The 23405-nt window shown below is 42.4% G+C and overlaps 3 protein-coding genes across 10 annotated transcripts in view; 2 read left to right on the forward strand and 1 right to left on the reverse strand.

Annotated features, from left to right (window-relative positions):
* The window catches only part of LOC139545018 (serine/threonine-protein kinase TAO3-like), a 156042-nt gene extending 147823 nt beyond the window's left edge, over nucleotides 1-8219 (forward strand). For all 6 annotated transcript variants that reach the window (XM_071352336.1, XM_071352339.1, XM_071352337.1 and 3 more), the window contains 5 exons: nucleotides 1627-1830; nucleotides 2457-2696; nucleotides 2941-3153; nucleotides 3751-3933; nucleotides 6518-8219. In XM_071352336.1, the coding sequence (XP_071208437.1) occupies nucleotides 1627-1830; nucleotides 2457-2696; nucleotides 2941-3153; nucleotides 3751-3933; nucleotides 6518-6679 (1002 nt within the window). In that variant the 3' untranslated portion in view covers nucleotides 6680-8219. The remainder of the gene's footprint in view (nucleotides 1-1626; nucleotides 1831-2456; nucleotides 2697-2940; nucleotides 3154-3750; nucleotides 3934-6517) is intronic.
* Nucleotides 8220-8616: 397 nt separating this feature from the next.
* pebp1 (phosphatidylethanolamine binding protein 1) lies at nucleotides 8617-12822 on the reverse strand. The gene is made up of 4 exons (XM_071352347.1): nucleotides 12483-12822; nucleotides 10778-10887; nucleotides 9048-9148; nucleotides 8617-8857 (listed from the first exon to the last, which is right to left on the reverse strand). Exons 1-4 carry the CDS (start codon nucleotides 12615-12617, stop codon nucleotides 8640-8642), a joined length of 564 nt encoding a protein of 187 aa, XP_071208448.1. The 5' UTR covers nucleotides 12618-12822; the 3' UTR covers nucleotides 8617-8639.
* Nucleotides 12823-12979: 157 nt separating this feature from the next.
* Nucleotides 12980-18592, forward strand: LOC139545020 (V-set and immunoglobulin domain-containing protein 10-like). Of its 3 annotated transcripts, none has more exons than XM_071352344.1 (9): nucleotides 12980-13116; nucleotides 13632-13943; nucleotides 14397-14702; nucleotides 14931-15091; nucleotides 15195-15345; nucleotides 16725-17009; nucleotides 17267-17380; nucleotides 17745-17900; nucleotides 18314-18592. In XM_071352344.1, exons 2-9 carry the CDS (start codon nucleotides 13745-13747, stop codon nucleotides 18391-18393), a joined length of 1452 nt encoding a protein of 483 aa, XP_071208445.1. In that variant the 5' UTR covers nucleotides 12980-13116; nucleotides 13632-13744; the 3' UTR covers nucleotides 18394-18592. The 3 variants fall into 3 exon arrangements, with proteins under 3 accessions (XP_071208445.1, XP_071208444.1, XP_071208443.1); XM_071352343.1 differs by lacking the exon at nucleotides 12980-13116 and adding an exon at nucleotides 13128-13450 and having other exon boundaries at nucleotides 14931-15079; XM_071352342.1 differs by lacking the exon at nucleotides 12980-13116 and adding an exon at nucleotides 13129-13450.
* The last annotated feature ends 4813 nt before the right edge of the window (nucleotides 18593-23405 follow it).

The following is a 23405-nucleotide window of genomic DNA, read 5'->3' on the forward strand; positions in this document are numbered from 1 at the left end:
CATTTTCATTTCACTGAGGAGGAGCTGAGTCACTACACACACACACACACACACACACACACACACACACACACACACACACACACACACACACACACACATTGTGTTTGTGTTTCTAACAACCTTGATGCACTGTTTCTCAGAACTGGATCCATTGTTGTGAAGAGAACTAGGCCATCTCAGTTAACAGACATTGCTCTGATTCTAGACATTCAGTTACATAGCATTGTTTAAATCATGAAATTTGGAATTAGAATACGATAATGGACATGAACCTTCTTATGATGGGTTAAAGGTCAGCCATTTTGGTCAGGGAGTTGGTCAACCATGGTTTTCCAGTCCTGTGATAAGATATTGTGTAAAATAATGAATTTGAAGAATGTTTGTTTGATCGCTAGCCAGCCATTTTTAGAGGAATAATTCAAATTAACTGCCAATATGCCAACATTCCATTCAAACAATGCAGTCAATACACTGGCTGAAATCAGTTGATGATAGGACTTAGACAAGTTGTAAATGCAACAAGTACTGATATTGTATCATATAATAGCGTCACAGCTTTCCAAGAAAACAAAATGTTGACTGTTTATAGGCTATTTACACAGACATTTTTTATAAAACCTGTATAAACTCTATTTATAATTATATGACAATGTTTTAGGTTGACAATTCTATTACACAATTTCTGATATATCACATGCCCTACTTTTATTTTCCTGCATAAATACAATCAGGATTATGCCTCTATACTGCCATTCTTTCCAATTAGACTGGTTTGGATTTCTCCCTGACCAATATGGCTGCCATTTTCACCTCATTCTGGAACTTTGAGGGTTTATGACATTTCCCCTCTAGTAATTTAATAGGTCAATGGAACTTGACAAAAACAATGGAAACCCCTTTCGGGAAAGATCCCAAATCTCCTAATTTCCCCCCAGCAAAATTAGCCTACATTTAGGCTACTGTATATATGTGTACTTAACACTATGTTGGGATAAAAACCGGAGTATAATGCTGTATAGATGTCAACCTCAATACATGTTCATGTTATCATCACCAATCAACTGCATTAGTTAAAAATGACTGACTACCACCATCGATTTCTGTATGCTAGCTACGCTACCAGTTTACATGTATATGAACGGGAGTTAGCATTTAGCTGTCACTTCTAAATCTGAAAAGGGACAACTTCTAAATGTAATGCAGTGAAAACATCCAAATATATCCAAATCAGATTTTAGTAACCACATGGTAGACCTGTTACAATACATCAATCATGACGGTTTTGACGAATGTCCACTTTGTTAGATCAGATTTGTTGAATGTGCGCCAATCCAGCGTCCTTCTATCCTCCACGGTCTGCGTTCCATTGACCTCTTTATCGCAATATGTACTGTTGATGTGGAGCTAATATGGCTGTCATAGAATGTTGAGGTGTTATGTAAATGCATCATAATGCAGAAACCTCATTGGCCCAACTCTCTAGATACATGGCTCTAGAGGACCCTATATATCTTTAGATAATGAGAGGATCTGCTGCACACCTGACCATTAGACAGGAGAACATGTATATTACGGACCGTTATATATCCGTAAAAATCTCCTCTGTCTCTTCCCATCTTCCAGGAGATGAATGAAGACCACCACACCACTAAGAAGGAGAAGCAGGAGCGCCTGTCCAAGCACAAGGAGAACCTGCAACACAGCCAGGCTGAGGAGGAGGCCCAGGTTCTGAGCCAACAGAGGGTCTTCTATGACAGGAACTGCAGAAGCTTCAAACGCAAAGTCATGATCAAGAGGCATGCGTTGGAACAGGAGCAGATACGAGAGGTACTGGATATTGTATAGATGTACAGATAGCCATTTCAAACGAGAGGCAAGGCGAACTGGATGACATTGTGTGAAGAATGACTGGGAGGTACAGTATCTTGTATAGATAGACACACATTTTAGTTCAAGTTCAGTCTGAAGTGGTGTGCAGTGAACACTGCAATCCAGTAGGGATGTGAAAATCACATGTCCAACTGCTTATCCATAACATTCCCAGGGTCAATGTTGTCCTCGAATGGCTTCTGTAACATGAAAAATAATGTTCAAATCGTAGTGTTCTTTGACCAATAACGGTATTTTCTGATGTTTCGTGGAAAACACCAAGAAGTGGTTTCCCATCTCGTGGAAAGCAGATAAGAATGTATAAGCAAGGCAACAATGCCCTAATCTCCTAATCTGCTCTGTATATGGGGGGGGGGGGGGTGTAATGTAAATAAAACGACACCACAAGATACTGATCAGCTCCTGACCAAACGGCAGTAGGTTCTCATCATCCAGTGTCCGTATAAAAGCAACATTTTAATCATTGGATGGCCATGATAATTCCTCTCTCCCCCACCCCCTCTCTCCCCCTATCTATCCCTCCTTCTCTCTATCTCTCCCTCCCCATGTCTCTCTCTCTCCAGGAGCTGAACAAGAAGAAGACCCAGAAGGAGATGGAGCATGCCATGCTGATCAGACATGACGAGTCCACCCAGGAGCTGGAGCATCGTCAGCTGAAAACCCTTCAGAAGCTCCGCATGGACCTGATCCGCCTGCAGCACCAGACAGAACTGGAGAACCAGATAGAATACAACAACCGGCGCGAGAGAGAGCTCCGCCGCAAGCACGTTCTGGAGCTACGGCAGCAGCCCAAGAACCTTAAGGTGACGGCTACGCCAGGTGCAGCTAGCTAGTGAATGTATCCCTGGGAATGTGATGGCTGCATTGGTAGCTACATTAGGCTGCATTGGTAGCTACTTTAGGTGTTCTCAAGGAAAATGCTCTGATGTAACCAGGTAGTGGATGATATGAACCTAAATGTGAGGGTTAGGGTGCAGCTAGTAAAGGCAGTCCTGAAAAAGGGGAAATCCTCAGTGGTAGTTCCAATGTCCTCTCCATTTCCCCCAGGCCATGGAGCTGCAGATTAAGAAACAGTTCCAGGATGCGTGTAAGGTCCAGACGCGTCAGTACAAGGCCCTGAGACACCACCAGATGGAGGTGACGCCCAAGAGCGAGCACAAGGTGGTCCTCAAGGCCCTGAAGGAGGAGCAGACCAGGAAGCTGGCCATCCTGGCCGAGCAGTACGAACAGAGCATCAACGAGATGATGGCATCGCAGGCGGTGAGTTGCCTTAAAATGGAGGACGGGTGTTATGATGAGGATTCGTGAGCAGTGATGCTGATATTTGATCATTTCCTTTATATCAATCTCAAAGATTCATATACATGTTAAAGATCTTATCTAATATAGCACATGAAAATGAAAGAATGGTTCCATAGGAGAATTGTATCATTTTGTCCCCAAGCCGTAGGAGATGTTGGTCATTGTAGGAGTTTGTAAATCTGCTTCTGTTATTCCCATATCTCCTATCTCATCTTCTGTTCCATCACTCCTCTTCTGTTCCATCACTCCTCCTATCTCCTCTTCTGTTCCATCACTCCTCCTATCTCATCTTCTGTTCCATCACTCCTCCTATCTTCACTTCTGTTCCATCACTCCTCCTATCTCCTCTTCTGTTCCATCACTCCTCCTATCTCCTCTTCTGTTCCATCACTCCTCCTATCTCCTCTTCTGTTCCATCACTCCTCCTATCTCCTCTTCTGTTCCATCACTCCTCCTATCTTCTCTTCTGTTCCATCACTCCTCATTTCTCTCTCTATTGGGGTCTGTTTATTCCTCTCTATTGTGGTCTATCTCTTTATTCCTCTTGCCTCTCAGCTGCGTCTGGACGAGGCCCAGGAAGCCGAGTGCCAGGCTCTGAGGCAGCAGCTGCAGCAGGAGATGGAGCTGCTGAATGCCTACCAGAGTAAGATCAAGATGCAGACCGAGGCCCAGCATGACAGAGAGCAGCAGAAGCTGGAGCACAAGGTGTCGCTTCGCAGAGCCCACCTCGAACAAAAGGTACAGAGAGAGAGAGACAGAGAGAGAGCTGTGCAGAGCCCACCTCGAACAAAAGGTACAGTGAGAGAGAGACAGAGAGAGAGCTGCGCAGAGCCCACCTCTAACAAAAGGTACACACAGAGAGAGCTGCGCAAAGTCCACCTCGAACAAAAGGTACACACAGAGAGAGCTGCGCAGAGCCCACCTCGAACAAAAGGTACACAGAGAGAGAGAGCTGCGCAGAGCCCACCTCTAACAAAAGGTACACACGGAGAGAGCTGCGCAGAGCCCACCTCGAACAAAAGAGACAGAGAGAGAGAGCTGAGAGAGACAGAGACAGAGAGAGAGAGCTGCGCAGAGCCCACCTCAAACAAAAGGTACACACAGAGAGAGCTGCGCAGAGCCCACCTCGAACAAAAGGTACACACAGAGAGAGCTGCGCAGAGCCCACCTCAAACAAAAGGTACACACAGAGAGAGCTGAGAGAGACAGAGAGAGACAGAGAGAGAGAGCTGCGCAGAGCCCACCTCAAACAAAAGGTACACACAGAGAGAGCTGCGCAGAGCCCACCTCGAACAAAAGGTACACAGAGAGAGACAGAGAGAGAGAGCTGTGCAGAGCCCACCTCGAACAAAAGATAGAGGGGGAGGCGTCACAGAGACAGACTGTTAGATCCATAAAGCCTACCTGGTAGAGAGAGGAGAGTCAACGCATGCACACAGACACAGACTGTTAGAAACACAGACTTACACACGCAGAGCCCACCTTCACAAAAGATGCCAAAAAAAGGTATGGGGGAGAGCGGAGTTAACGCAGACAGACACTGATGTACGCGCACACACGCATGCAGACAGACACTGATGTACGCGCACACACGCATGCAGACAGACACTGATGTACGTGCACACACACGCATGCAGACAGACACTGATGTACGCGCACACACACGCATGCAGACAGACACTGATGTACGCGCACACACACGCATGCAGACAGACACTGATGTACGCGCACACACACACATGCAGACAGACACTGATGTACGCGCACACACGCATGCAGACAGACACTGATGTACGCGCACACACACGCATGCAGACAGACACTGATGTACGCGCACACACACGCATGCAGACAGACACTGATGTACGCGCACACACACGCATGCAGACAGACTTCACACACATTTCACTCACCGCTGATGTGTAACCCAGGGCCATAATTGGTCATGCACACAGCTTTTGTTGTGAAATCCCATGATGTTACCATTGATGTGTTATTCTTACAACATGCTCTCTATATTTTAATCATAAGCAGTGTTAAGAAAATGTATAATTGATTCTTGATAATATGTAACATGGAGATTCTCAACAATAAGGCGTTACTTACTCAGCGACGCTGCCTCTACTCCCCTGTTGTATTCATCAAGTCATACACTCCATTCAGTGTCATACAATCTGGAGTCACAACACCTCCTCCTTCACCTCTTCTCCCCACTCACTACTCTGCTGTTGACCATTTCCAACAGTGGATGCTGATGGCATACAATCAATTCACCATAGGCCACTTTATCAGTCATAATACTAGCTTTTTTGGGGGACTAGAATACAAAGTTTTTCCAATGCAATGATGTCATTGCTCCTGGACAACAAAGGAACATGCCGCCCTGATCCAGTTTCCGTTGCCCAGGCAGTAGTTGACAGTAGTATCTTTACAATGTTATGCAACCAGTGGTGCTGTGGCGCCATCTGTTGACCATCTGTCTCCCTGCAATCTGTCTGAAATAGATTGCGTCATCGAAACCAGTATCAGGGTTGTATTAATCAGGGAACGTAACAGAATAAGTTTTAAAACGTTCTCCAATGGAAAACTAAAATGAGCATTTCTTATTGGACCAGTTCAGGTAGACAGACCCTTCCTGTTTCAATAAGTGTTCTTCCATTTCGTGCCTAATGAACACACCCAAGGCTCATATGCTTCATTTCATATGAAAGAGAAGTGAAAACTGCAGATATCGATCCACTGTCTGGACTATTACGTGACTCAGGGGCTAGATGGAATCTGTTGCTGAAGGCTTTATGGAATTAAATCATGAATCAATACAAACCGAACACTGAAAATTAATTAAAGTTGCGGACGTCTATAATGGGTTGATAAGCTTCACTGTTAATGTCTGGTCCTAAATCATGACTAGCGCAGGTGTATTTCTGTCTGTACTAGTGCAGGTGTATTTCTGTCTGTACTAGTGCAGGTGTAGTTCTGTCTGTATTAGCGCAGGTGTATTTCTGTCTGTACTAGTGCAGGTGTAGTTCTGTCTGTATTAGCGCAGGTGTATTTCTGTCTGTATTCGCACAGGTGTATTTCTGTCTGTACTAGTGCAGGTGTATTTCTGTCTGTACTTTGCTGACTATGGAGTGGTTATAGATTCATGTTGAATTTCAAATCAATCCTTTAGACTAGCTTGAGCAAAAAAGCAACAACCTGAACGAGCAGCTGTTGCAGGTCAAACTCAGCAGTACTCATTCGTACCTTACTTCTTCAGTATGTTGTGATTCCAAATACTCTTGCTTCCGATAGTTTAATGAACTAAGTTGTTGTTTTGTAGATTGAAGAGGAGCTGGCTTCCCTTCAGAAGGAGCGTACAGAGAGGATCAAGCACCTACTGGAGCGCCAGTCAAGAGAGATTGACACGTTCGACATGGAGAGTCTCCGTCTGGGCTTTGGTAACCTGGGGGCCCTGGACCCCCCCAAGGACGACTACAGATGACTAGACCAACCCTGGTAACCCCCCAAGGATGACTACAGATGACTAGACCAGCCCTGGACCCCCCCAAGGATGACTACAGATGAATAGACCAGCCCTGGTAACCTGGACCCTCATGGATGACTACAGATGACTAGTCTAGCCCTGGTAACCTGGGGCCCTGAACCCCCAAGGATGACTACAGATGAATAGACCAGCCCTGGTAACCTGGGGCCCTGGACCCCCAAGGATGACTACAGATGACTAGACCAGCCCTGGTAACCTGGACCCTCATGGATGACTACAGATGACTAGTCTAGCCCTGGTAACCTGGGGCCCTGGACCCCCAAGGATGACTACAGATGACTAGACCAGCCCTGGTAACCTCCTCACGACCTGTCTGTCGAGCTTCATCCTCTGGTCTGACCCTCTTCCTCCTCATCCCCCTGACCTGGTCTGGTTTGACCAGTTAGGGTCTTTAGTCACTGATTCTCACACACACATTAACACACACCAGCCCAGTGCTAGTCTAATGCCAACAGGGCCCCCAATCTCGTTTTTTTTTTTTTTTACTAGGCAAGTCAGTAAATTTGTCACAAGATGACAAAAAAAATGCTGGATAACTTCCTAGGCTTTCTTTCTTTTAAAGAATAACAATACAATGTCAGTGTTTCTGTTTCTTGTGCAGTGATGGCACTTGTAGTGTGACTAAGCAGAAACCAGAGGGAGAATAAGACAGAATGAGCATGACCATACAAGTGAATAGTGTTGTGTTGCTCAATGATCACGCATTAGAGGCTAATAATTGGTTAAAACTGTGCAAAGACTTCAAGCCCAAAAACAAACTGATCCTTCTGCAGCCTTGTCATCTTCTTGGCGCTGCTTCCAGTTCCTTCAACTCTTTTTTTAGATTTATATTCATCAGGACATTTTTATGTAAAAATGTTAAGCAAATGTTTAAAGTCATAATGTACATATTGGTACATGAATCATTTTGACTCTTTGGAGAGAATTTGATTATTAACTTGACTTGGGAGGGGCAATGCACCCTGGTACTCCACTTTACTGATTCTCTGCACTGGCATGTAATGTGAATATTACATGGTTACGTCTGGAATTGCACCCTTTTCCCTATGTACTGCAGTACTTATAGGGCAATGGTTAGTGCACTATATAGGGAATAGGGGTGTGATTTGAGACGGCGACCATGTGAATCCCTACTCCCAGGTAGCACAAAGGGCTTTGTCACAGGGGGAGGGACATGTATATACAACAATCTATGTAGAGCTTTTACTTATTTTCGTATTTTAATTGTTATTCAAATATTTCTTTTTTTAATGATGGATGATTTCTCTCATACTCCTTCGTTCAGTAAGTCGGCTCAATGTTTCTTTCTCTTGTCATTCTTTTTGCTTTAAAAGCTGCGGAGTATTTTCTTATAAACCAGATCAGTAAATAAATGCTTTATCATTGCATGCTTTCTCATTTTGTTTTCCAGGGTTAAGAGAAAGCATGAATCTGTCAGAGCTTTTAATTATATTTGTAAATAAAGTGCTCATCACAACATCTGTCATTGGATTTTTAACAGCAAGTTTAGGCAACTGAATATAGGTAGTCATGGATTTGAGTGTGCTGATGCTCCCTATTAATATGACATCTTGGCCACATTCAAGGTCGACGCAGGGCCAGGTTGTGTTAAAGGAGCACTCCAGCACCATGCCAGTGTCTACAAAAATAACTGCTGCAACCGAGAGTAACTCATTCAAACAGTGTTGGAGAACGGTCAACGACTAAAGAATATAAACCAAACCAGATTAGCTGTTTCGTTTGACTGATCATGGGGATAGAGAGATTACTTTTTAAATGAGTCAGCATGGGCATTGCTCACAGAATACAATTGTAAAATAATTCAGTGTGGCAGGCAACTGCAGGAACCACAATGATATCTTATCTACATAATGTTAATTTCTGAATACTCCTTTGTTTATTTTCCAGCCAGTTGCTCATAGAGTTTAGGGACATAATTATCCCATTCTGCCTGATAGCAGGTTCCAGCCACGGGAACTCCCAGTCCGTATTTCTGGCGGAAGGCTTGGATCTTGAACTTGCCGCGGTTGTCTCCACAGCAGTTGGTGAGGACGGGCTCCGTACAGGAGAGGTTTCCTGACTGCTCATAGACCAGCCACACATACCTGTGGAGACCTGGGGGGGGACACACAGAGACGGGAACAAAGATGTCACGTGGTCAATGAGGGAGGAAGTGCAAAGGCTGTGTGAAGCAATGCACCACATGTCCAATAATACACTTATCCAGTTGTAGGAAATTTGTCACATTCAAGCTTCAGAAATTCCTAGAGGAATAGAAGTCGCTCCAATCATTGGATAAGGTTACCGGTGCCTTTTGGAGGGCCGGACCCAACGTAGTCGGACATAACACATCCACTGGATACATCGTTTCCCTTCATGTTCACCACCAGAAAATGATGCCACTCCCTTCAAAAGAATACATTCGTTAGAGAAAAAAAATGGTTATCCAACATCCTTGATTACACTATTCAGTTGTTTTGAAAACATTTAAGAAATAAGATTGTGTTATTAATAATCTGTTGGATCCATAAATCATCAGGGAGTAAAAAAGGTCACGCAATGTTTTGCACAATCTTTCAAAGATCCAAGAGCCAATAAAAAGGGAGTTGCAGCCTAGGGCTGAGCGATATAGCCCCAAAAATAATCTTGATTTATTCACATTTATGGGCGATTCACATCTCATTTGTTTTCTCAAAATAAGCTTTGTTGTACAATTAAGAAAAGGTCAAGCCTCCACACAAAGAACTAATTTTATCAAAAAGTCACTGATCTGGTTTTCAAGTCTATGAAAATGTAATTTGTTAATGTACCAGAACAATGCATAATGCACTAATAAATGACTGACTTCTTATAGCAGGCGTTATAGAAAATGAACCCAGGTCTCAAACAATCTGTCAAGCAAAAGCCCATGTGCTAGTAAGTAGCCAGCTACCCTTTACATTTCAAGTTTAGCCAACTTGGATCTATCTGCTAGCTAACAAGGTAGAACAGTTGAATTGTTATGACCATACCCTTCTGTCCATGTTTGAACAGCATGCTAGCTTGTCCACTTTTTCCCCCAGATGTTGATATTAAGTGACCTGCCTAATTTCTCAGAATGAGAACGAGTTACCAAAGCCCAGTGCTAGTCTAATGCCAACGGGGCCCCCAATATCATGTTTTTTTTTTTTTTTTACTAGGCAAGTCAGTAAATTTGTCACAAGATGACAAAAAAAATGCTGGATAACTTCCTAGGCTTTCTTTCTTTTAAAGAATAACAATACAATGTCAGTGTTTCTGTTTCTTGTGCAGTGATGGCACTTGTAGTGTGACTAAGCAGAAACCAGAGGGAGAATAAGACAGAATGAGCATGACGATACAAGTGAATAATGTTGTGTTGCTCATTGATCACGCATTAGAGGCTAATAATTGGTTAACTGTGCAAAAACTTCAAGCCCAAAAACAAACTGTTCCTTCTCGTCTTCTTGGCGCTACTTTCAGTTCCTTCAACTTTTTTTAGATTTATATTCATCAGGACATTTTTATGTAAAAGTTGATATTAAGTGACCTACCTAATTTCTCAGAATGAGAACGAGTTACCAAATCCTTATATAATTGTGTTTAATGCTTACTGCACATTTATACAACAGTCTTGATTGTCCATAATCAACGTTTATTGATACTCCTGTTTCAGTAGTCTGCTCTGCACATAATTTGAGTTGAGACATGAGAAAGGTTAACTTCTCTATAATATGTGTTGTGTCCATGTGACCCATTCTGTTGTACCAAACCTCAAACGCAAATAGCAAGTTGAAACCGCTTGTCAGAGACGAAGTGATCTCTCAGCTTTGTTGTTGTAAGTGTGTGTGAGCGAGAGAGAGAAATGGGAAGGTGCACACAGCACAGAAGAAGTGAAAAAGAGCCCCCCCCCCAAAAAAAAATACAGTAATGCTCAAAAACACAATAATATGTGATTCTGGAGAAACATGCATTTAGAATATTGTGCTAAAACAAATTCGAATTCATTTGATATCACCCAGCCCTACGGTAGCCCACCCGAATTTGGGGTCTTTCCTGCTGGGTGCGTCGGGGTCGGTCATGGCCAGGGTGTACAGCTTAGTGGAGTCACACCCCTCCCACTCTATAGAGGTGGGACTGCTCTGCACCTGTGAAGAAACAAACCAAGGGGAATGTAGTTGGTCTCACAAATACAAGCCAATCCCATTTTGGTAATAACTCACAAGCGGTGGTCAATATAGTTGGTATCACAACAAATACCCTACAAGCCAAAAATACTTTCACAAGTCAAGGTTGGTATCACAATACAAGCACTTCACTACACTCACATTAACATCTGGTAACCATGTGTATGTGACCAATAAAATTTGATAAATCAGAATGGTTGCTACCACAAATATTAACTGTGGTTTGTATAGTTGGTATAACAAACAATAAGCAACATAAATCAGTTTAATGTATTAAGAATATTAGATTGAACTGTGGATAATTATGTTAATTTGAGTTAGGTCAAAAATCCTGCACTAAGAGAGTGCTGATTGACATACATTCATTGCCCAACCCTCATCTCTGCAGTGCAGACAGTCAGTGTATGGTCAGACCAGCTCTCATGCAGTCTAAGCAAGACTGGAACATTATTGCACACTGACACGGTTTTGTGCATTGTCACATTTTTGCAAATAAACCTGGTCATGCAAATTCTAGCTAGCTAGCAATCAATAACATTTTTAAAATTAGCTTATTTCAAATCAACTACTATCTATTGAGCATAATCGTGAGCACGTGCTGTAAACCCTACAACTCCGAATTATATTCGACTCTATGCAAGCTAACTCCACAGATAGAACAATGAGATATTTTACCGGATGTTTGAATGTGAAGCATCCGCTTGGCGTTTCCGCTCACTACCAAATATGTAGTGAGAAGAAGCACACTGGCCGGAGAAGATGGAACGATATGGATTTTGGGTGACATTCTGCGCATTTTCTCAACGATTAAACATTTGTCCCCAAAACTATAATATGTTATGAACAGAGTGGACTAAGTTTTGTAGACTTTACCCTTTCCAAAAGTATTTGTGTGTGAGATATATTTATTTTCTAATCGCTTTTAGGAGTGCAAAGGCGAATTCAGTTATTGCACAGGCGGATCTCAGATAGGCGGCGCAGATACAGGCTGGAACGCGCCAATAGGATCTCGCTAGCTCATGTTTGGCTCTGCCCACGTCCTTGTTCTGCCCACTATGACTCGTTTGGTCCCATTGGAAACGACAGGCATGGTCTATCTTGGTTTAGTTATTTAAAAAAAGATCCGCTAACTCGTTAGTTATTATGTCAAAGATGAACGCTGATGCAACGGCGAGTAACTCATTCTTACAGTGTACACCACAGTGTTGGAGAACGGTCAGCAACTAAAGAATATAAACCAAACACGATTAGTTGTTTTGTTGACTGATCATGGGGATAGAGATGACTTTTTAATGGAGTCGGCATAAACAAATCTAGGGCATTGCTCACAGAACACAATTGTAAAATAAACGAGTGTGGCACAAACAAAAAGGCGTTGTAGTTTCTGCAGTTATCACAGCTACACAATGTTAATTTCTGAATATTCCTTTTGTTTATTTGCTTGTTCTGCCCACTTTGACTCGTTTGGTCCCGTTGGAAAAGATAGGCATGGTCTATCTTGGTTTAGTTCTAAAATAAATATTCGTTAAGTCGTTAGCGTTCAGCTTTGACAGTACCTGTGTTGGCGTGAGCACTTTGCCCAACTCGTCGATTTCAAGAGAGCCATACTTGACATGGAGGGTCTGTGCAGGCTTCTCATCCACCTCTGTTAGTGCAAGATTCCCTGTCCACTGGCTTAAATCTACCGGCATTTTGACTGATTCCGGAGAGCTGAAAACAGGACCTTCTTTGACTTATACTGCACAAAAACACAAGGGGGCAGGCACAGGCAGGGCCCGGAGTCCGGACTATGCATTGCGTTTAGGCCAATCACAGTACGTCTAGCTCTACAGTTAGCACTTGTGATTGGCCTAAGGTTCTGTCAATCCCTCACTTTACTGCCCAATGACCCGAATTTGTCTTTCTAGAATGTTCTTTTCATTACCAAGGCCCACTCCTACTCGAATTGTCACGTTTTGCTGATAAAGCTACATTGTGTCTTTAAGATTAAAAAAATATATATATAAATTACCTACATTTCAGACACTTTTGTGTTAGTTTTCCCTGAGTTAGATATCACTATAGAGAAAGAGATAATAGGCTGTCTGTCACCTTCTCAGTGAACTTGGGTAACACGCTTCGTCGATCAGCGCGGTGACAGCGGTATCAACTGTCAATAAACTAGAAATCCCCTGCTGCACCTTTAAGAAGGTAAGTGTTGGGTGTGGTTTGAAGTTTCCGGATAAACACGCGCGAGTAAACAGCCAGGTAGCCAAATGGCTGAAAAATTATAGCATGTGGCAGTTCCATGGAGAAGAAAAATATTGAATTATAGTGGCTCATAATTCCTATATTAATTACTCTAACCAGTGTTATGTAAACCAGGTGTAGAGGTGTCACCGCATGCACAACAGGTAGTCAGACAGAGGTTGGCAACCAAAGCATTTGTCTAACTATAAATCAGAGTATATATGCTATACAGTAGGAGGAATAATTATGAATGCCTTCGCAGTTGCAATTTTTCTTCAGGTCATGCATCAGACCGGTGAGTGTCCACTTGTGACATGTTTATGAAACATAATCCATTGTTTTTAGCCTATACAGTGAAATTAGTTATATATTAGGTCTGACGTTTTGATCTATGTAGCCTACTGTTCACTTTTATAGCCTATTTGTTGAATCGTGTCTCTTGTCTTAAATTATCGTGCTCATTGTTTTTATGAAAGTTGCAGCAAATGGGCGCTCAGATGAAACTGCTGTAGCTGGAACACTGGGAGAGAATATTATACTTCCGTGTTGGAACACTGCGACCAATGTGACCCCCTCATTCACGCGATGGATGAAGAATGGACAGTTTACCATTGAACGCAATCATTCCATTATAATTCCAATATCCTCAAGTGAAGGGCACCTGACCATACTGTACAATCAAAGCTTGTACATCAACGGAGTAAATCTATCAGATGAGGGGACATATCTCTGTGATTCTTTACCCCATGAGAACAAAACTCAAACAAGTCTCACATTGCAAATAGTCAGTAAGTATCTGTGTTCTATCATAACAATGTGTGTTGATGTCCTTCATATAATGACTTGCAGATACTGTACTGGTATCTTGGTCAGTTGCCCTAGATACTATTTTGAACAATTATTGCCTTGAAACTGGTTATTCCGGATGATTTGGTGCTGGGGCTGGTTTCATAGCACATGCTGTAGTAGCCTATGTGTCTTGTAGGCATTTGAACTATCATGATCAGAGGGGTTCCTTGACCATTATGTAGTATATGATGGATGGATGGTATGGGACTGTATATTTTTACAAACGTTGTGTATGTTATGGAATCAGTCCACATTGCTCAATAATGAAAGATGGGTGCCTTTGGTTGTAACAAGGCTTGATTGTTGTATGCTGTGAGGACTGTTTTCAAGTGGAAAGTGTCTGCCTTCTTTGGCAACACTATTGTAAAGTATCTCATGTTTACTTCTTGCAGGTGGTCCTGACAATAGCATCATAGACATCCAGCCAGCCACGCCTCTTTCCAACGGAACTCTCTTTGTTGTCAGGGGTTCCACGGTGTCATTCAACTGCTCCAGCTTGTCCTACCCCTCCCAGAGCCTGTCCTGGGGGTTTCAGGGTGTGGCGTCCAGTAACGACTCTCTGGCGGTGGGCAGTGGGTCATGGCTGGACTTCAGGATAGAGGATGTTCAGCCCACAGCTCAGGGGAACTACAGCTGCAGAGCCCAGAACTCAATCTCCCAGAAGGCTGCTGGCTGGAGCACAGAGCTGCTTGTATACTGTAGGTGACTATAAGGGAAACAGACTTAATGGTCTCTGATAGTGGTTGCTCGGGGATTGGTGACAATTTGAATATCGGTATATATCCGAAGCTCTTAATAGATACCTATCAGATACAGTGGCCAGTGGTGCTTGTTCAAATGACTTGTGTACATATCTTATTGTTGTGTAATAACCCAAATACCTCATCAATTCTATACTGTAAAGAGCATCCATCTTTCTCCTTTAGATTCCCCAGAGAGGCACCCAGAGTGCGTGTGGAATGCAGGGAAGGATCCGTCCCATGTCCAGTTCAGCTGTAGCTGGTTTGGAGGCTACCCCTCTCCCACGTTATTCTGGGGGGAGAAGCATCAGAACTCAGGGTGCCATGGGAAGCAGGTGTTTGTTTTGGTGGGGTTAAAACACAATTTAATTGGATACCATGCTTTTAAAATAAGTTCGTTTTTTTGTGTGTGTGTGTTATCCTCAATTATTTCCTTTGTGGTTCTCTTAGGTGGCTGGACAACTGATGGAGTCGGAGGAGACCGATAATCTGGTGGTGAATCTGAACAGGTCGTTGTTGTTCGATGGGCAGATGCTGAAGTGTAATGGGCATCACCCTACGATCAGTCCAGGAGAGGAGAAGTTCTGCTCCTTCACCCTGAGTAAGTGAGAGATGACTGCAAACGTAGAGTGCGTCCTGAATGGAACACTTCCCTATATAGTGCACTACTTTTGAACAGGACCCATAGGTAAATAAGTGTACTATATAGGCAATAGGGTGCCATTTGGGACGCATTTGGGACGCACCCCAGCCAACATCTGATATGCCTTTTGTTTGCATTCAGCTTTATGGTTTCTATATTGCAACTGTACATAGATGCATCGAAACGTGTCAATATCAGTTCTGCATTCAATTGTGCAACTGACTAGGTATCCCCCTTTCAGTTGTGCAACTGACTAGGTATCCCCCTTTCAGTTGTGCAACTGACTAGGTATCTCCCTTTCTCTTTCAGTTGTGCAAATGACTAGGTATCCCCCTTTCCTTTCAGTTGTACAACTGACTAGGTATCCCCCTTTCTCTTTCAGTTGTACAACTGACTAGGTATCCCCCTTTCTCTTTCAGTTGTACAACTGACTAGGTATCCCCCTTTCCCTTTCAGTTGTGCAACTGACTAGGTATCCCCCTTTCCTTTCAGTTGTGCAACTGACTAGGTATCCCCCTTTCCCTTTCAGTTGTGCAACTGACTAGGTATCCCCCTTTCCTTTCAGTTGTGCAACTGACTAGGTATCCCCCTTTCCCTTTCAGTTGTGCAACTGACTAGGTATCCCCCTTTCCTTTCAGTTGTGCAACTGACTAGGTATCCCCCTTTCCCTTTCAGTTGTGCAACTGACTAGGTATCCCCCTTTCCTTTCAGTTGTACAACTGTCTAGGTATCCCCCTTTCCTTTCAGTTGTACAACTGACTAGGTATCCCCCTTTCCCTTTCAGTTGTGCAACTGACTAGGTATCCCCCTTTCCTTTCAGTTGTACAACTGACTAGGTATCCCCTTTCAGTTCAGGGTGCTTTATTGGGACACCCTACCATTGGCCAATTTATTGATATGATGATGTTGGGTAATTAATAAAAGAGACATCTCATCTGTCTCTTATTTACTTTCAGCTTTAAACCAACTGAATGGTTTCCACAACTGTACAAAGCTCATAGAATATTAGTAATGTGTGAAACACCCAGTGGCTGTGGCACACCTGGTCTGATTCCAAAAGAAACCTGCAAAGGAGGGAGCTGTCTTTGTGATTCCAGAAAGGCGAGATATTTTGAAGTCATTTATCAGTGTTTCTGAGCACCAGGCAAGATGACTCAAACAATGAGGAAGAACAAAAATAATGTGTTACCTACACCTCTTAACAGGCTATACTTTTCCCATGTCACACCCAACGCAGTTTGTGTGATTGTGTGCATACCTGTATAGAAGGATATCTAGCTAGATGTGTATCTATCACTAACCCAGTCTAAACCCCTGTCTCCCTCCTCATCCCCTAGAGTCCCCCTATCCTGAAGGGGAACCACTAGTCACAGCGGTAGAAGGAACCAACGTGACATTAATATGTACAGAGTCCAGCTCCCTGCCTCCAGCCCTCACCAGCTGGCAGAGGACAGCCCAGCAGGAGGACGTGGTCTCCAGCCCTAAGTACGTCCTGTCAGAGCAGGGCCCCACCTTCACCCTCACTATAGTCAACATCACCAAGCAGGACGAGGGCTTCTACTTCTGCAGGAGCGAGAACCCACTGATGGTCCGCGAGTTGGAGATCTATTTAACAGTTAAAGGTTAGTTCAGAGAGGTGTGTGTTTACAGATTGGATATCTCTGCAGACTCCATCTGGTCCTTGTGATAATATATGTTGATGATCATACAGGTGCAGAAAGAGAGCAAGGCAACACCTTCCCTGGAATGTCGTTAAACCTGTTGCCTCTCCCTGTTAGCTTCTAACAAGACTTCTTAGATTATTGTACATTCATTTCTCTTTAGTGACCTAACTTTTTTTACTTAATCAATCATGTCTAATGTTGTTTTGTTTCCACAGCCACCTCTCAATACACTGGAGCAATCATAGGGATATTCATAGCTATTTTGATAGTTGGATCTGGGATTGTTATTGCTAAAACAATATACTCCAACCGTGACCGAATATGCCTGGGTAAGATCTTTTCCCCATGCGTTATAATGTCCCTTTTGTTGATAGGGCTTCAATTTTGTAACTGCCCGTGTCATATCAGATTATCTGCCTTTATTATTTTCAGGGGTGCAACTTTCACTGGGGACGGGGGGGGGGGACATAACTAAAAATAATAGTTATGCCCCCCCTAAAACCAAAGTTGTACCCCTGGTTATTTTTGTATAATTTCATGAAAGGGAATGGATAATATGACTCCCATCACCTAAGATAATATAATATATACTTTGATGATAACTGACTTGTGAAGTTACAGAATTGCTAAAAGATATATGCAAATACTAACTACCTACTTTGAAATCTAAATGTACGTTTTTTTTTATTGCAGGTAATGGATTTGAGCAAATGGAGGAGAGAGATGTGTTGAGCCTGGTAGAGGCAGACGAAGAGGAGGTGTTTCATGAAGCTATACCCAGACTGCCACCTCTGCCTCTGACCAACGGACACAACACTACACTTGTAGAGATACACACAATACCATCCAGTAAGGAATGATTTTTTGCTTCTAAGTTGTAGAGGGAGGAGGGGGGGATTTCCCACTTGGGTATTGGCTGTATATTAGTTGTTTTCCAAATGTGTAGTTGATATTAAATGTGACACTATTAATAATGTTGCAATGTTGTATTTGCACATGTATCCGTAATATACAGTGGATAGAACTGTAACTGGGCGGCAGGTAGCCTAGCGGTTAAGAGCACTAGGTTCGAATCCCAGAGCCGACTAGATGAAAAATCTGTCTGTGCCCTTGAGCAAGGAACTTCACCCTAATTGCTCGTAAAAGTCGCTCTGGATAAGAATCTGCTAAATTACTAAAATATAACTGTTCTGTTGCTGTTTTGTATTGACCTTATACTGTAGATGCAACTATAACAAATCTGTAACCAATCTCTTTTTCAGTTGACCATGAAGATGCAGAAATTCTTGAACATCCATTACAGCTGGAAGATAGAGATATAGATGAACTTGTCACATTTTAGGTGTTGTAAGACTTTTAGAAAACAGTTTTTTTTTGTGTAATGATTGGTGGTTGGTTTGTACAGTATGTAGATACAGTATATAGGTTTGCTTTTTACCATCCATTTTACCTTTGTTTTGTTTTAGCTTAAGTGATACTTAACATGGTTATTTCAATGAATTGTTGCCATTTACCTCATTAAATTACATATTTGACAATAATATAACATTTTGTATTATTCAAACACAAAATTAAACAAGTTTTTTTTTTTTAAGCAAAGGCAAGGATGTAGTTCTCTCTTTTGTTTTTATATACAATTTACACGTTGGAATGTGTAGGCTTATCAGGGCCTAGTTTTTATTTTTTTATGATTTTGATAGGATACATCCATAGAAATAGAACGGACGAATCAGTAGGCAGGTTCCGTTGACCCAGGTTTATTAGACAAGCAATGTTTTTTTTTTATATATATATAATTAAACCATTGCAACATGTTTAATGGAAACGCAGCTATAGAAGAAATGTTCTAGATTGACAACATTTGTATTCGTTCGACGGGAGTATTTTCTTCTTTTTTTTTTACTTTATTAACACGACAAATGATGGAAGCTGTGTTTTTCCGAATAAATGATTTGACGATTCATTTTTGAAGATACGCAGGGCACGTGACGTCATCACGTAACTATAAAGCTCTACTCCACATATATTTTTTTAATGTATTTATATTTAACCTTTATTTAACTAGGCAAGTCAGTTAAGAACAAATTCTTATTTACAATGAGTGCCTACCCCGGCCAAACCAATTGGGCCAATTGTGCTCCGCCCTATGGGACTCCCAATCACGGCCGGATGTAATACAGCCTGGATGTAACTAAATGCTTACTGTTTGCAAAATCGTTTTTTTTTTTTGCTATAAAAATGTTTCTTTACAGGACAAAGATTGTCCTGACTTTCAGGAACGCCTTGCTTTTCTGGTTGGCTGGCAAGTTTCACTATCCGATTACTTCAGATGTACATGTGCGCAGACCGTGGCGATGCTTTGGCACTCGTCCCAGAAATATATGAGTCAGTTATTATTGCGTTGTGGCTTTCGCGGGCAACATGAAACAGATAGGTGGGAGGACATACAGGCTGTCGCCAATTTATTAATGCGTAATTTACCTAAATGGGTAATGGAAACACTTCAGCCACTACAATTTGTATTCCACACTAGGTTTTTGTGAAAACATGTTTAGGGTGTGAGTGACGTCACTACGGTTTGGTTGACACAAGAAGATATAACGCAACCTAGCAGGCAATTGTCGCATCTATTTTTTATGCGAACTTTCTAAATGTCGACAACAAAAAATCACTGGAAAAGTAATGGCAACATAGCAAGGGATTTGAATGGGGACACTTGTTCTATTCATTATATTTCTATGCATTTAATCCTATCCGATAGCCGAAATCAAGATAGATAACTCTTTAAAAATGTTCACTGTAGATTGAACAAATCAGGGACAAATCCATTTTACGTAATAGAAAACAAGAGCACATGTGGCAAGGTAGCCAATCAGGAAATCTGTACTGTACAGGAAATCAGATTAATTCTTCTCCTTTTACTCAAAAACACGCAATAAAACAACAACAATTAGGCTATTTTACATCATTTGGTGATCTAAAGACACGATAGGCGCTCTGTTTTCTTCTCGGAATGGAATTTTAACATGGGATTATTGACTGGAAGGCATTGTTAGATAACCAGGAAGTCAGTTAAAAACAAATGATTATTTACAATGACGGGCTACCAGAAGGCAAAAGGGCTCCTACGGGGACGGGGGCAGGGATTAAAAATAAAAATATAGGACAAAACACACATCACGACAAGAGAGACACCACAACACTACATAAGGAGAGACCTAAAACAACAATATAGCATGACATGAACACACAGCATGGTAGCAACACAACATGGTAGATATTGGAGCTGAGATCCGCCCACCCTCAATTCCAGTTCACATGATCTATGAGACACGGGATAGTGTGGGTGGACGCCAGTGGTGTAAAGTACTTCTGTAAAAGTACTACTTAAGACGTTTTTTGGGGTATCTGTACTTTACTTGACTATTTATATTTTTGACAACTTTTACTTCTACATTCCTAATGAAAATAATGTACTTTTTATTCCACAGTTTCCCTGACACGCAAAAATACTCGTAACATTTGGAATGGTTTGCAGGACAGTTCACGCTTTTATCAAGAGAATATCCCTGGTCATCCCTACTGCTTCTGATCTGGCAGACTCACTAAACACACATGCTTCGTTTGTAAATTATGTCTGTGTTTGAGTGTGCCCCTGGCTAACCGTGAATTAAAAAAAAAAAACAAGAAAATACTGGCTACTGGTTTGCTTAATATAAGGAATTTGAAATGATTTATACTTTTACTTTTGATGCTTAAGTATATTTTAGCAATTTCATTTACGTACATACAAAAATGTACACATACTTTTAGACTTACTCAAGTAGTATTTTACTGGGTGACTTTCACTTTTACTTGAGTCATCTTTACTTTTACTCAAGTATGACAATTGGGTACCTTTTCCACCACTGGTGGTCGCCTGGCTGCTTCAGTAGGGTATGCATGTATGGACTTTAAAGACAGGCCTGTAAATATTCCTTCCTCTCCTCCTCCCATGCTCCATTGCTTCCTCTCCTCCTTCCTGATTTGAAAGTATTGATGATGTTCATCAACACCTCTGGAGATTTAAAAAATAATTGTTTTAGTTTACTGTCAATAATGCTTAATTGTCTGTATAGAGTCAACAAGGTTGATATTCCCCCGGAGAGCAACAGACAGGACAAGAGCCCGAACTGTGATCAGACAGTGTGGGGTCTGACGTTTGGACCCCGTCCATCAAAGACACCAACACCTGGCGATAAAGCAGCCTCCAATGAGAGAGAATCAACCAGACTACTTCTGGCCACTAGACAACGGAGTCATCAAGATATGGGATGGTGCAACTGGTGGGACATCTTGCTGTGTTTGTTATGGAGTCAAGGCTAATGTTTCATTTGATGATAGCACTTTTCATTTAACCCTTATTTTGAATAGATTATCATATAATTGTGTAAAGATTGATAACTAAATATTTATGAATGTTCCTTCAAGCTGTGTTTATTTCACTCCTAACCGAAGCTCACCCTGGTATCTTCCACTGGAGGTAACACCTTAAGGATATGGCATTTAACCCACAAGGTCAGCCATTTTTATATATCAAAAATATATATTAATCCAAAGAGCTTTTCTCTGTCTATCTAAATTCATGGATATTTTTTATTGCACATGGAAATAATCTTGAACTGCTGTATACTTACCTGCTTCTCTGCCTTCCATAAGTCATAAATAGCCACGTCGTCACTGGCTACAAGGACTGGATCAGCCACTGTCCTCACTGGCCACAAGGACTGGATCAGCCACTGTCCTCACTGGCCACAAGGACTGGGTCAGCCACTGTCCTCACTGGCCACAAGGACTGGATCAGCCACTGACCTCACTGGCCACAAGGACTGGATCAGCCACTGTCCTCACTGGCCACAAGGACTGGGTCAGCCACTGGCCACAAGGACTGGGTCAGCCACTGGCCACAAGGACTGGATCAGCCACTGGCCACAAGGACTGGATCAGCCACTGTCCTCACTGGCCACAAGGACTGGATCAGCCACTGTCCTCACTGGCTACAAGGATTGGATCAGCCACTGTCCTCACTGGCCACAAGGACTGGGTCAGCCACTGTCCTCACTGGCCACAAGGACTGGATCAGCCACTGTCCTCACTGGCCACAAGGACCGGGTCAGCCACTGGCCACAAGGACTGGATCAGCCACTGTCCTTACTGGCCACAAGGACTGGGTCAGCCACTGGCCACAAGGACTGGATCAGCCACTGTCCTCACTGGCCACAAGGACCGGGTCAGCCCCTGTCCTCACTGGCCACAAGGACCGGGTCAGCCCCTGTCCTCACTGGCCACAAGGACCGGGTCAGCCGCTGTCCTCACTGGTCACAAGGACCGGGTCAGCCGCTGTCGTGTCTCATCAGACTGCAGCATGGTGGCATCCTGGTTTGACAAAGTTAGACCCCATGACTCAACATGCCGGACTGCTCCAAAGCACAAAGCTCCTCAGACAAGGAAAAATGTATATGAGTTCAGGAATAAAGAGAGAATACTTATTGGCCTCCATTTTAAATTAATTTGAGTTGTTTTGAAATATTGACTAATGATAGCACAGTCAAGGGAGAGCATATTTATTTATTTTAACCTTTATTTAACCAGGCAAGTCAGTTAAGAACAAATTCTTATTTACAATGACGGACGACGCTGGGCCAATTGTGCACCGCCCTATGGGACTCCCAATCATGGCCGGATGTGATGCAGCCTGGATTATTGGCATCCATTTGAAATGTATGAGTTATTTGGAAGTATTGAATAACTAATGATAGCACAGTCAAGGGAGGAAAGCTTATTATTTGCCTCCATTTGGATAGTATAACAAAATCGTGGGAATATTGTATGACAGAAGTGACGGGACTTTCTAGGGCCCTGAGGTGATGCATCTTTCATTCCGATCTTCTCTGAAGTTAGAGTTGATCTAACAATGGTTGGATAGGTGAAGGCAAGGGTTCTACTTTGTGGTTTAGACAAAAATCAGTCATGTCTGATCAGCTATTTGTCCAAAGAAATCTCTCAGGATGTCAAAATGCTAATGCAAATGGATGCAAATAGTTAAGTGACTCAAACATGCAACTGAACTCTTAAGTCTTGAATCCTAACATTATTCAGGTTAATTTACATCAATGTAATACAATTACGATCAAGAACTAATCTATATTTTTGTGCTAGAGGTATATTGTATGATAACTACTATAGTGTGTATTTTGTTATTTAAATGTGTACATTTACTGAGAGTAAATCTAAAGCTTGCATTGTGTACAGTAAATTGGTCTACTGAAACCTTATTCCGTGACTCTCGTACACAGCATACAAAAAGACACCTGA

Source organism: Salvelinus alpinus, chromosome 19, assembly GCF_045679555.1.
Source record: "Salvelinus alpinus chromosome 19, SLU_Salpinus.1, whole genome shotgun sequence".
Taxonomy (NCBI): Eukaryota; Metazoa; Chordata; class Actinopteri; order Salmoniformes; family Salmonidae; genus Salvelinus; species Salvelinus alpinus.